Source organism: Lycorma delicatula, chromosome 5 (genome assembly GCF_047948215.1).
Source record: "Lycorma delicatula isolate Av1 chromosome 5, ASM4794821v1, whole genome shotgun sequence".
NCBI lineage: Eukaryota > Metazoa > Arthropoda > Insecta > Hemiptera > Fulgoridae > Lycorma > Lycorma delicatula.
In genome coordinates this window covers 165,538,970-165,552,827 of record NC_134459.1, presented here as the reverse complement: position 1 = coordinate 165,552,827, position 13,858 = coordinate 165,538,970, and the positions used below count along the sequence as shown (strand labels likewise).

At 29.9% G+C, this 13,858-nt stretch overlaps 1 protein-coding gene across 2 annotated transcripts in view; it reads left to right on the top strand.

Moving 5' to 3' along the window:
- The window catches only part of LOC142325570 (uncharacterized), a 270,581-nt gene that overhangs the window by 197,196 nt on the left and 59,527 nt on the right, over window positions 1-13,858 (top strand). Inside the window, exons 1-2 of one of the 2 annotated variants that reach the window (XM_075367478.1) lie at window positions 9,276-9,375; window positions 13,264-13,403. In XM_075367478.1, the coding sequence (XP_075223593.1) occupies window positions 13,366-13,403 (38 nt within the window). In that variant the 5' untranslated portion in view covers window positions 9,276-9,375; window positions 13,264-13,365. Of the gene's footprint in view, window positions 1-9,275; window positions 9,376-13,263; window positions 13,404-13,858 lie in introns of those variants that run through there. The other variant, XM_075367477.1, reaches the window with a different exon arrangement.

The following is a 13,858-nucleotide window of genomic DNA, read 5'->3' as shown; positions in this document are numbered from 1 at the left end:
TGACCAAGAATTCTTCAATCGTGTGATCACAGGTGATGAATCCTGGATATTTGAGCACGATGCTGAAACAAAGCGGCAAAGTGAAGAGTGGCACACTCCGTCATCTCCTCGACCGAAAAAATGTCGAATGAGAAATTCAAAGATCAAACCATGCTGATTTGCTTTTTTGACAGTAGGGGTATCGTGCATAAAGAATTTTTTCTTCCAGGATAAACTGTCAAAGTGTTTTACAAAGGTGTCCTTGAAAGGCACAGGAAAAGAGTGATTCGCGTGAGACCAAACATTGTAGACAAGTGGATGCTTCATCATAACAATGCCCCGTGTCACACGGTCATTTCCATCATGGAAATTTTTACCTCAAAACGCATTCTTACTGTTCCTCAACCCCCCTATTCACCTGATTTGAGTCCTTGTGACTTTTTCCTTTTCCTGAAATTGAAACATGTCCTAAAAGGACGTCATTTTGGAACTCTGGAGAACATTCAAAAGACTGTGACCGACCAGTTAAACACCCTATCAGTTGAAGCCTTCCAGCGCTGCTACCAGGAGTGGGAACAACGACGGTGTATAGCTGCCCAAGGGTACTTCTTTGAACGGGATAATATTGTTGTTTGAAAAAAATAAAAACTTTGGTAAGTAAAAAGTCAGTCTCATTACTTTTCTCACATACCTCGTAATATATAGCACTTCAGATTCGAAATGGTTTTCCGATATTTCTTTTCTATATCATAAAAATCGGGAGCTGATAGAATGCTCACCTGGAGAAGGCTGAAAAGATTGTTCTTGAAACGCTGATGAATTCAGTTCTCTGTTGTCAGTGTGTTGTCCGATGGCAAGAAGCCATTGGACAATAGCACGAATAACGCACGTGAAACTGGGTGGTACGATGCTGATACAATTAATTTATCGAATTGCAAATAAAATAAGCTGTCTACTAGTGTATTATTACGTCCTTGAAAACGTATATATATATATATACGTACATATATATATATATATATATATGTATATATATATATATATATATACGTACATATATATATATATACACACACATACATACATATATGAGCTTTTCGTTTTACTTTATTACATTTAAACGCCTAAAGATGCTGACTTCAGTGGTAGAGTTTTTTCCTTTAATTTTAAAATTTTTAATTTTAAAATTAATACCGATCAGATTCATTATTCAAACGTTAAAAATGCTCATATCACCTCTCTTGTAGGTTGGCATCTGGAAAGACATCCGATAACAATAATTATATTAAATCTCCAATTACCTAACCCTAAAATAATTGAGAAAAAAGAGTATTAAGAAAAAAAATTATATTTAATCTCTTTTTCTTTTAGTTCAGTATTTTTTTTTAAATTTTGTACCGAAAATGGAAAAAAAAAGGAAAATGTTTATTTAATTAAATACTGATATTATATTGTTTCTAACTTTTTTTTTTGTCTTCAGTCATTTGACTGGTTTGATGCAGCTCTCCAAAATTCCCTATCTAGTGCTAGTCGTTTCATTTCAGTATACCCTCTACATCCTACATCCCTAACAATTTGTTTTACATATTCCAAACGTGGCCTGCCTACATAATTTTTTTCTTCTACCTGTCCTTCCAATATTAAAGCGACTATTCCAGGATGCCTTAGTATGTGGCCTATAAGTCTGTCTCTTCTTTTAACTATATTTTTCCAAATGCTTCTTTCTTCATCTATTTGCCGCAATACCTCTTCATTTGTCACTTTATCCACCCATCTGATTTTTAACATTCTCCTATATCACCACATTTCAAAAGCTTCTAATCTTTTCTTCTCAGATACTCCGATTGTCCAAGTTTCACTTCCATATAAAGCGACACTCCAAACATATACTTTCAAAAATCTTTTCCTGATATTTAAATTAATTTTTGATGTAAACAAATTATATTTCTTACTGAAGGCTCGTTTAGCTTGTGCTATTCGGCATTTTATATCGCTCCTGTTTCTAACATATAACATAATAATAAGAAATTTTCTCAATTTGACTCGTTTTTCATGTTTATATTCATGCCCTGATTCTTTATCAAATGTTACCGTGTTCGATTAATTTTTTATTAATTTATAGGGGAAGTTCATCTGCTGGTGTAATTTTAAGTTCCTTTTCAAGTAACTTAATTTATAAAAAAAAATATTTTTTAAGGAAACCTTCCGTGGTCTTCATGGAAAATTAATTTAAAAACATTGTTTATGTTTTTGTCATGATTACGAAAGCTCTGTATGATTTTATACAACTTACATTGAAAACATGGTGATTGCCGATTAAATAACATTGAAATGTTTTCAGTTAAAGCTATTTAGTGCATAGATTGATAATAATTTGTTTGTAATTTCCAGCAGTATGGATTCTAGTTGCTGTCAGTTAGAGTACATCGTTACGTAGATTTCTCTTGAATTCTACTGAGTCGATGACTTCGCGGTTCATAAGTTTCATTTGTTTTAAATTTAATCGATGTTTCAATTCGAGTTTCGTTTCTGTAGCTATCCCGGAATTGACATTCATCCCAATTCATAAAGCCGTAACTCACATTCTCTAATAGTATATTTATTTATTTCTTCTGAATTCCCTTGTTTAATTTTTTCAAGGCGCATGTTTCTTTGTGTTCTGCCGGTTTTTTTTAAAAATCAAACTTTAACATTTTTTTATGAGCCTCTCCAAATCATAAATGGTATTAAAAAAATAAAAATAATACAAGATTTATAAAAACAAAACAATAAATAAAAAAAAAAGTAAAATAAAAAATATTTTTTCCCCGTTCTTTTTCAATTTTTTTATTTTTTGGGTGGGTGGTAAAATAAAATAATTAGTTTTGTTTTTTTGTAATGTTGCGCAGTCTTCAAGGTATATATTTAAAGAATTAAAGAAATAATACTGGTTATATTTGATAGCTTATTTTATGTCGTTATTATTTTTTTTCAAGCCTGTTTATTGAAGTCAGTTACTTCATAAATGTTCTGTATGGTTATAGTGGAAGACTCTTTGAATATCATAAAAGTACAATTAGTTTGTACATATTAATCACCATAAAAACATTTTTTTGGTCCAAAATTTAATTTTCGTTTTTCAAATTTAATTAATTACTCAAAGAAACAGAAAGTAATCGATAATAAATAAAGTTGTTGTTAACTGTTTAAAGATTATCATCATTTTTCTGCTTGATTTATGATACGATTGGTCTGTTATCGATGCATGTCTGTTTGATTTCTGTCGACCTTAATTTGAGGAAAATTTTCTTTTTCTTCTTCCATCACGGTATAGGGGATTCACCGGTTCCGGTTTCAAAGGATTACTAGCGATTACTTCTTGGCCGTCCCACACTTCTTTTGCCTTTCGGTCGATAGTGTATTATTTCCTTCCGTCTACCATCCTATTAACATGGTCCTTCTCCTCCCCTGTACTCTTCTATTGTGTCACACAAGGGTAGAACATTTAACTCTTCTGATATCCTCGTTCCTAAAACGATCTTGTTTAGTGCACCCCTTTACCCAACGCAGGTATCTTATTTCCGCTGTCTGAATTTTACCTAACATTTTTTTTTTTTAATTTGAGGAAAATATTTTTTTTTAATCTTTTGAAATCTTTAAAAAATGGGTTTGTTATAATATCTACATTCGGGGGACAAAATCGTATATTTTCAATAAACTACATATCAATAAATAAATTATACAGGACTCAGATAAAGTTATTTAAAATATTGAAAATGTTTTTTTTGTAATTTGAATTTGTACTAAGAGCAACGGTTGCCTTCTCCTTGAAAAATTAATGGTTCAAATCACAAAACTCTGAGTGTAAGTAGTGGCTTTGTAAGGAGTGTAGTATAAGCTTTGACCTATATATTTACATTATACAAAGTATTCAAATTTCAATAAATATTAGTTAGAGGATAAAATTTTGGTGAATTAAAATTTTGTAATTAATAAGTCAGTTTCTCTCTATGTCATTCCCGTGCATTCATTTTTTCATTTTTATTGAGATGCAGGTTTCTCACATTTCTAAGTTTCTTGGATATTCTGATATTTTTATCCGAACAATATTCTGTAGTATTACACATATAAAAAATGAAAGTGAATATTTAATTATTATTTAAATTTTCTCGTTTTTAAAGTTTACCCACATAAGGAGGTATTACACTATTTGTTTTTTTTTTTTGGCTCCAACTTCAAAAAAATTAACATTTAAAGAAGGATTTCAATATTATTTCTACTTTTTAATACTTTTTTTTTTAATTTTGCTTTAAGTATTATATATATTTTTCAATTTTATTGTGTATTTAAAAAATTAAAAACCCAACTAACATTTGCATAAATTTCGCCAGTAAAGTTATGAAATTCGTTTCTATTATTGGGGGAGGGATTTCCCCGTCGCTAGATGACTATTTTGTAGGAAAATTATTACTCGATGTTAATAATTATTGAACTGGGTACACAAAACCGAAGGTATTGAATCTAAGAGATATGGATTTATGAAAAAAAAACTAACTTTGAGTAACTTAAGAGATACGGTATCCAGTAAACTTTTGAGATACAGGACCCATGATGATTGTAACTTCTCTGCCCTTCTTGATCAATTGTAATGAAAATTAAATTACATCAATGACCCACAATCAGAAATTGTCGTACAAAATTCAAGAAATCTGATGTGGACACCATATGACTTCCTTGTACGCCTATTAAATTACATATACAATTTTTTTTTTTAAATGAAAAGTACATAAAATTTTATTTCATTAATAACTTCTAATATTTTTTCATATTTTTTTTATTGTTATTAAATTATTACTTATTGTAAAAGTTTTTTTACAATCACAGTTTAATAATTATTAATAAATAAATATATTTAAATTAAAAAAAAAAATTTTTTAAAGAGAGTCGTATTCGAACCGATGTGCTTTCAACTTAAAAGATTCAAATATTTCATTAATTAAATAATATTTGGCTATAATTCTGGAACCAATAAAATTAAGCACTACTATGATATATCATAAGTAGTAATAAGCAGTAATAAGCAGTAATAATAGTCATAAGCAGTAATAAGCCCACATTGAGAGCTTGAAAAGCTCTCAATGTGGGCTTATTACTGCAGTTAAGAAATAGTCCAAAATCCAATTTTTTTTTTTGATTTTTGGCTTTTTTGGACATTTGATCAAGGTGATTGCATTAAAAAAGGGAGATAACAACTAGATGTTACAACAGTCCTAAATCCAAAATTTCAACATTCTACGTTCAAATCGTTTTTGAGTTATGCAAGATGCGTACATATATACGTCCAGACGTTCCGCCAAAACTAGTAAAAATGCATTCAGGGATGGTCAAAATGGATATTTCTGTTGAAATCTGAAAACCGAAATTTTTCTCGATTACAGTACTTCCTTTACTGCGTACAATAAAGTAAAAATTCTGTTAATCCAGTTTGAAGATATCAAGTAAAACTATATCGAAAAAAAAGCAAAAACGTTACGCTAGTTTTCGTCCAACTCTGAATTAGATTGTCAAGATACATAACGAAAGTAACATACTAATGTAATGGAATCATGTTATAAGTTGAAGAATGTGATTTTGAGTTCAGAAATGACAAAAAAGAACTGTTTTTTGCTTCTCCTTCTTTTATACGAGTTTGAATAAGACAACAATATGAGATAATATCTTATCTACAAAAGGAAATAAAATTTTGTGAAAAAATCTACCAACCCTTTGATAAAATTTTATTATACAGATTTCATATTTTCCATTTTTTCTTGCCCCGTTGACGAGTGGCGACTAAAATTAAATGGGATGAATGTCTCATATAATATCATCGTGTCAAATTTCATCCAAATCGGTTTAACCAGTCCGCAAAGTAAACAACAGGCAAAAAATACATTCTACCAGAATTTTTCAATGTTAAACCTTTGTTTTTTTTTTATATTGAATGAGAATCATAAAACGTCAAGATCGGCATAAATCACGACATTCAGTCGTGATTTATGCTATTAGCATAATTCTCCTTATATAGTAAAACGTACAGCTATGTAGGAGATCTGTACAGTCGAGAATATAAAAGCACATTTTGTAAGTTCTTATTTTAATTCCGTGTAGTATAAAATTTTGGCAGCACAGTACATTAGTTGTTTGAAAAAATGTTCCATTTGATATAATTTCTAATAATGGTAGGTTAATAAAATCATAACTTCCAAACAACATTTTATGCTTGTGTAATAACTGTATTTCTACATTACAAAAAGGTGATAAATACTTATTTACGTCACGCTAATGCATTGGTTTTATTTGAAAGAACTGAGAGGCAAAAGCGCAGAGTCTCACTCTTTCGTGGATACATATTAATAATCTCTTGTTACAAGTTAAATTATTCGATATTTAAAATTTGATAAGTAATAGTATTTTTATTTGTTGTCTTTTTCCATATCTTTATTCATATTTCTTTAGATAATTTTTAATTTAATGATAAAAATTACTTTTAAAATTTATAAAAATTTAAACAACTTTCAAAAACAGGTATTTTAATTTAATCACTTGTAGTAATGTATAACATTACTCTTTAAATATTTGTGAAAGTTTAGATATCTTGTTAAATAAACTAAATTCAAGTTGTGATACAGTTTTGTAAAATTACATTTATTTATATTTATTAAAATATTCTAATAGAATTTTAATTATAATATTTCTTCCATTACTTTTAAAAGTAATCAAAAATCTTGAATTTTATCTAAATTGAAAAGTATAATTTATAATTCTCTCCGAAAAATATAATATAATATATATAATAATATAGTATATATTTTATATATATATATATATATATTTTACTGAAAAATATAATTTTAGTTTCTTTCATCATTTGTTTTTATAGATTAAAATTTTCTCTTGTTTCATTAGAATTTTTTTTTAGTAAATTTTGTTAGATTTTATAATTAGGTATACGTTTTTTAGATGATATTTTTATTTTTTTTTTTTTTATGTGGGTATATATTATTCGACCGACATATTTCTCTGTAAAATGAGTTTACCAACAAATAAAACGTTTCGTTTGATAAATTATTTATATATAGACCAGCATGCTTTTGACATTTCTTTTCGTTAAAAACTTGAAAGTCGTCAAGTACAGAAATACTCTACAATTTTTACGTTGAATTATAAAGCAGGCATTGGATTGATAGTTCTTGGAAAATTTTCCATCCGTATCAGATAATTATGTCATCTTTGAAATGATTCTTTAATTAAATGTAAAACGTAACTTTTTAAACAAAAACTAAACGATAAAATAAAAAAACTTCGTCCTGAAATAAATATATCAAATCAGTTTGATTTATCTTTTCATCAGAAATTTTTGATTCATTCTAATTTTCTTCTTAATGTATATAGATATATACAACGGATGAGTAGCATCAGATGTATATTTACGAAAATTCAAGGGACGCGCAGGCCACCGCCCTCGTTCGTTTGCGTTAGTTTGTATTGTAAAAGCTGCATGAACGCATGTTTGTGAATTTGACGTGTGGCACGCTGCTTCGTCGTTTGAAGAAGCCTTACTCTTTTTCACAATCTGTTTACCCAGCATATAATTCTTCGATAATTGAACCTACTGATCAAAAAATATTGCCCTCATTGTACGATTAATAGAAAAATCACATCATTCATCGTTTTTTTTCAACTTTAAGTGGATACTCCAACACCCGGTGAGAATTTCCAAACATCCTGTACCTGGTGTTATGAAAATTAAAATACCCAGATAATTTAAATCGAGCTTCATTTGACGTAAAACGCAGATTCCCGTCCATTTGTCCATCGAAGAGTTTTCTAAAAACTTAAAAAATCTCAATAATTTTTCGTAAGGTGTTTCGGTTTGTTTGTTCTCTTAATTGTTGCACATTTGTTACACGATACGGTTCCAAATTTAAATAATAAAGAATCTTACAACAAGATATGCGGTGTTTTACTCTGAATTGTTCTTACAAAAATTCTTCTTTTAATATAGGCTATAGCCTCTGAATCCTAAAGAAGGTCACCCATACATTTTGTTACGGTTTGAAACCGATCCCGTTGGACACCATTTTTAAACCAAATCTTGTATGCTACTCTGTACTGGGATTATAGTATTCGGAAATTTTTCCACAATTATTTGACACATTTTACGAAATGATCGCACGCACACAACCCTTCCACTATAGGAGCCCTTTTATCGATCAAAAAATGCAACTGCAAAGAACAAAATTATAATGCGCTGAAGCATGAACAATTTACAACTGACAGCAATAGTAGTAAAATATCCGAACACAGTGGCAGTAATAGAAGCAGCGTTAAAACTTTTCTTAAATTACTGCGTACTAGCGGCTCGGTTTGATGTTTAGTTGCTCACAATATATAGATATTGTTGCCACCTACTGTGGTTTCTACGGGGGAGCGCGAAGTCGGTGAGTAGCTTCCAGTTCACACGCGCATCTGTACAAGCGCTCCCCCACCAAGCCAGCTGAACGCGAAACAAACTACCACAGCGACGCGGCACTCTACCCCGCGCCGGCGGCTTTATAAGCAGCATTGCGGTATAACTATCGCAGTTAATTTGGCATAAGAAACTACCAACATTCAGCAAACATTTGGCACACAACTAAGCCGACTGAAAACATTTTCAGTTTAATATAGATGCTATTTATAACTAAAAATACATACCGTGCTATTTAATTAAAACTAGTTTAGTATCCCGATTAATATTATTATTTTAAAGTACTTTAAATAATTATTTTTTCTACTCACTTTATTGCTGTTACTCACAAATTCTGAAGTCGCTGCCGTCGGTAGGCTCTAAAGCTCGTGTCAGATTTTGAATTCACATTTATCACAAAATTTTCGACGTATACATAATATAAATGTTTATCTTCAACGTATTTTTTTTTCAACATGCTCACAGACATTGCACTACTCAGTTTCAGACACAATAAAATTCCTCTTCAGCTAACTTAAGAACGTCCGAAATGTAAAAGTTGTATTTCTTTTAGCTGCTTGCCCTTTCACTTGACTCCAGATCATTTCAATGGAATTTAAGTCGGAGTGATAAGTTGGCAACCGTTTGACCATAATTTTTGAAAATGTTATCTGATGGAAATTTCTTTTGATTTTCTTTTGTGTACTTTTATAATATCATACAATTCAATCTTCGTCATAGCAGGAGAACAGTTAATTCGTTTTTCGGCTAACCATCATATTGCTTTTTAACGAGTTAGAATTTGGCTGCTTTTGTTGCAGAACGTTGTGATACGATGCGTTATCTAGTACAATGACCGACCGAGGTGGCAAGTTGGGAATACACTTGATCGCTGATGTTTACACATCTTGTAATAAACAAAAGAGGTATGTTGCAGTTTGGATTTATTTTTGAATCAAAGTATACACTAAAAGGTTTTAATAAATTTGATCTGGAGTTTTACAATGTTATTTTCGATAATAAATTAAGATGTAATGTGTTCTATGATACGTCAGTCAAGTCTAGCTAACATTCATTAGGTAACTAGTCGTCTATCAGATAAATTTTTGTTTTATATATAATCCAATTTTTTTATTCAAATTAGTCTAATTTGAATATGACATAATGCTTTAAATGAGAAACATAGGAATTAGATAAAAACTCTTAATAAAAATTTGTTTGACGTATAAAGTATTTTATTTCTTGATGGGTATATATGGTTAGAGTATTAGGATATTAAATATTACCTCTTGAGAATAATCTACCTTGATAAGATAGAATAATTTGACGTCTGTTACAAATCTAAATTGGAATTGGATTCTACATTTTCTTCACTCTTGACCTATTCTTTGGCTTCCATGGGACATCGAGTCTTATAGAAATTCTCGCTTTAGAAGAGAACAGTGAGGAGGAACTCAATTTCTCTGTTAAATGTGTGCTGACTTAATAGTTTTTATCTCGCTGGCTTAATCTCTTTCCTTCTACGTTTTTTTCTGTTAAAATAATACCGTCGTTAAGATGGATTATAAATGTAAGTTATGCACAATTCTCTTTCTCTACCTTATTCCGAGCTCGTTATTTTCTTTTTTGTTTAAAAAGTAAAAATATTTACTTAAATGTCTAATATATATATCTAAATGTTATAAGGATTACGGGTAGTATAATAAAGAAATAATTCAAAATTTTACCTGTCACTAAAATTATGATTTTGGTAAGTGCATGAATTTCTTGCAAAAATCCGCTAGCTTCTTACGGTGCGATAGTTTGTGAATAAATTTGAGTGTTATTATATATAATCATCGTTGGAAGAAAACTCATTATAAGTGTTTTTGCTTTTCCACACAACAATTATAAAAAAAAGAATAATAATAATAATAAATTGTACATTCTTCCTAACAAAAAGTAATTGATTTACTAGTATATAGTAGTTATATGTTTTGTTTTATGTTATGTTTTATGTTGTATTATGTTATATGTGTTGTTTTTTGTTTAGTTATATGTTTATGTTTTATATAAAGTATTTCCTTTCGCCTATGTTAGTTACCGATTTTTAATTTAATTTTCACATCACATACAGAAAAGTACATATTTATTTTTTACAAATATTTTTGAAAAAAAAAAATAGGTTGATAAATAGGCTGGTTACTGAATGTATTTTGGCATTTTTTATTTCGTCGGAGAACATCATTGGGACTATATTACAAATTGAACCATCACGGCATATGGTGTGCACTAAGTTGGTTGAGATCATTCGAAAAAGGTGGTGGAAGATGTCCAGGGGTGAATAATTAACTCTGGGTCTTCCCCGCCACAAGATCAAGCTTAATATCAGTAAACAAACCGCAGGATTCTGATTAGTTGATTCTGATTAGAGGTGTAGGGCCAGCAATGGTGGTGCGGATGGAGGAAAGACACTTGGGGAGCTGTGATGACAACCCATGTTGTGTGATGGGGGGGGGGGATTTTTTAGTGGTAGGCCCGCACGGGAGAGTCTCACATTATGGACTGCGAAACCAAATGTTACCTAGATAAGGTTCCCCTCCTCCGATGAAAAAAAGTTCTAACTACGCTATTTAAAACATGTGAGTCGTCAAAAATCTACTTAAGGAGCTTTCAAATTATACGTACAGTAACTGATTTTATACATTTATGTGATTAAATACATCTGAAATCAAACTATTTTTATGCAAAAATTGTTATTTATTTTTAGTATTGTTTTCTGTTAAAACGGTTACTTAAAAAAATCTTTCTAAACATAACACTTGAAAATTAAAATAATTTTTAGAAAAACGTTTGTTTATTTTTAATTATATGTAATACAGAAATTTTTAAAATAATATTTAAAACCTTTTTTTTTTTGCAAAATATTAAATATATTTGCCAGTTCCTTTGTTATCTCCCAAATTTACACCGAAAAAATAAAATGTTGAAATTTGTATAAAATATTTTTTTAATATTTAAATTTTTTTTTAAATTATTAGTCGTATGAGGTGAAAAGTGTATGGATATTGAAATAAAATATAAAGAAATTTTCGAAGTAAAATTTGTTGAAAATTCTTTGTAAATATACTCTTTTTTACTTTCTTGTGTACGAAGTAAAGGAAGTATTGTGATCGTGAAAAATTTCGGTTTTCTGATTTCAACAGAAATATCCATTTTGACCATCCCTGAATCCATTTTGACTAGTTTCGGCGTGATGCCTGTATGTAGCATAACTGAAAAAAGACTAGTCGTAGAATGTTGAAATTTTGTATTTAGGACTGTTGTAATATCTAGCTGTGCACCTCTCCGCTTTTGATTGCAATCGACTAGGCCAAAAATGTATGTAGAGCAGTTAGACCTTTAAATAAAGCGGGGTTTCTTCAATTTTGAAACATTTGAATGTTTTCTTAAGTGCAGTAATAAGCTCTTATTAAGAGCCTAAGTGGTAATCGGGTACATTTGGTACAAAATTGAGTGCGGCTTTTTCGATCTTTTTTTCAGGCTCAGGAAAAACATTTCCCAGCTTTTGCTTCTTTAGTACTTGTTACTTCATTTGGTGTTTCAATTTTTTAAATTTGTTTCAACAGAGAGCGGAGTTCAGACCGTAAGTTTGCACTGTTTAATCGGTCCAGCTCGTGTGGTCTCACAAGTTCCCAAGCGGGACTTTTTATAAAGGTTTTTCTATTTTTAATTTTTTCTTTACTTATTTTGATATTTTGACCCATTTAATAAGATCAAGAGTAGACTTCAGCAATGTCTAAAATATTGTAGAAGCTTGGAAGCTGGAAGATTCACTGAATTGGGATTACTCCTTCAGAGTGCAATGAAGATAACAATAAAACAATTTTCTAATTTTTTTTTTTTTAGGTGGATAGTATGAGAGAAGTATCAAGAAATTACTATAGTCAAACATAACAGTATTATTTTCTCTTTCTTTAAATTCTTTCATTGATTTTGGTATTTTTGTTTTATTTTTTTTAATGAACCTACTAGCTTAATAGACTCCATTGCATTTTAATTTGTAAATAATAAAATAAGCATATATATAATAAGGAGAATTATTTACCTCGCAAACGATACAACACAGAGGGTAGAGACGTACCCCAAATGATGTCTGTAAACAAAATGAACACAGATACAGAATACCGGTCGACCAGTTGTCACCAAAATTATTAAACTACCATATAAATACTATATCAATAACAATATCTACTGATGATTTCTGGAATTAATCAGCTATCAGGGGAACACCTGTACCCCTCTCCAGGAGTTAATTGAAATTTCATTTTTGTGTTGCGATCGTGACATAAGAGTTCAGCTGTGTATTTAACATTTTTCGTAATATTTGTAGTTATAAACAGATTTTTTATGAAACTTTTACAGGATTCATAATAAAAAAATTATCAATAATCACACACAAAAAGATTGAGGTCAATATCAATCTTGTTTTAATATTTTTCTGCAGAATATAAATTAAATAATAATTATAGATAGAAAGACATTAAAAGAAATCGGTGGAGTGAATGAGTCGAGTATAAAAATCTGTTTCATTGTAATTTAATTTCTGTTAAAACAATAAACTATAAGTCCCTTTCTTTTAAAATGCTGTAAGATGTAAATTACAACAAACTCTGTGTAACGTAGTACTTGTACGTATGATACGGGTAATTCTTAACTATTACTACTGCCAAACAGTATCCAGTATATTAATAACGAATATTCAAGTAGATATCACAATGGAAAATACTGTATATAGGTACACGAGTGTACTAAATTTATCTTTACTTTTGCAGCACTACTCAACTCACATATTTATAAGGATACGGTGGATAAATTGAGCGCTTGGAGTTTCCACACCAGGAATATCACAGGCGGCCGTCGTGGATACCACCATCATGATCGCGGTATCCACCGTTAACAGGAAAGGTCGTAAGTATGTATAATTTCATTCAACCCTACCGAAAACTAATTAGTATGACATCGAGAAGTTTCAGGTTTAAAAAAATTAAAAAATCAATAAATATTTAGAAAAATATTACTTAAATCGCTATTAAAAATTAAATGAAAATTTGACATTTAAATCACTAAAGTTAAGTTGTTCATTACGAAATTTACTTACATAGGTAAAAATAATTAATTTACCTGTTTAAGTAAAATTAGTACTGATATTCTTCGCTGGAGAAACGACAGTACACAGTTTGACTGTATAATTTATTGAAAAATCTACACAGGATCTTTTCTGCATAAAAACTAGTTTAAATTAATAAATTCAAATCTGTATTGATTCGGAAAAAAGAACTTCCTCCAAGTAAGGACAGATATTATCTTCCGAAAATGTGCATCGTTAAAACAGAAAAGAATGGAAAAAAATATTATTTTAAACGTCAG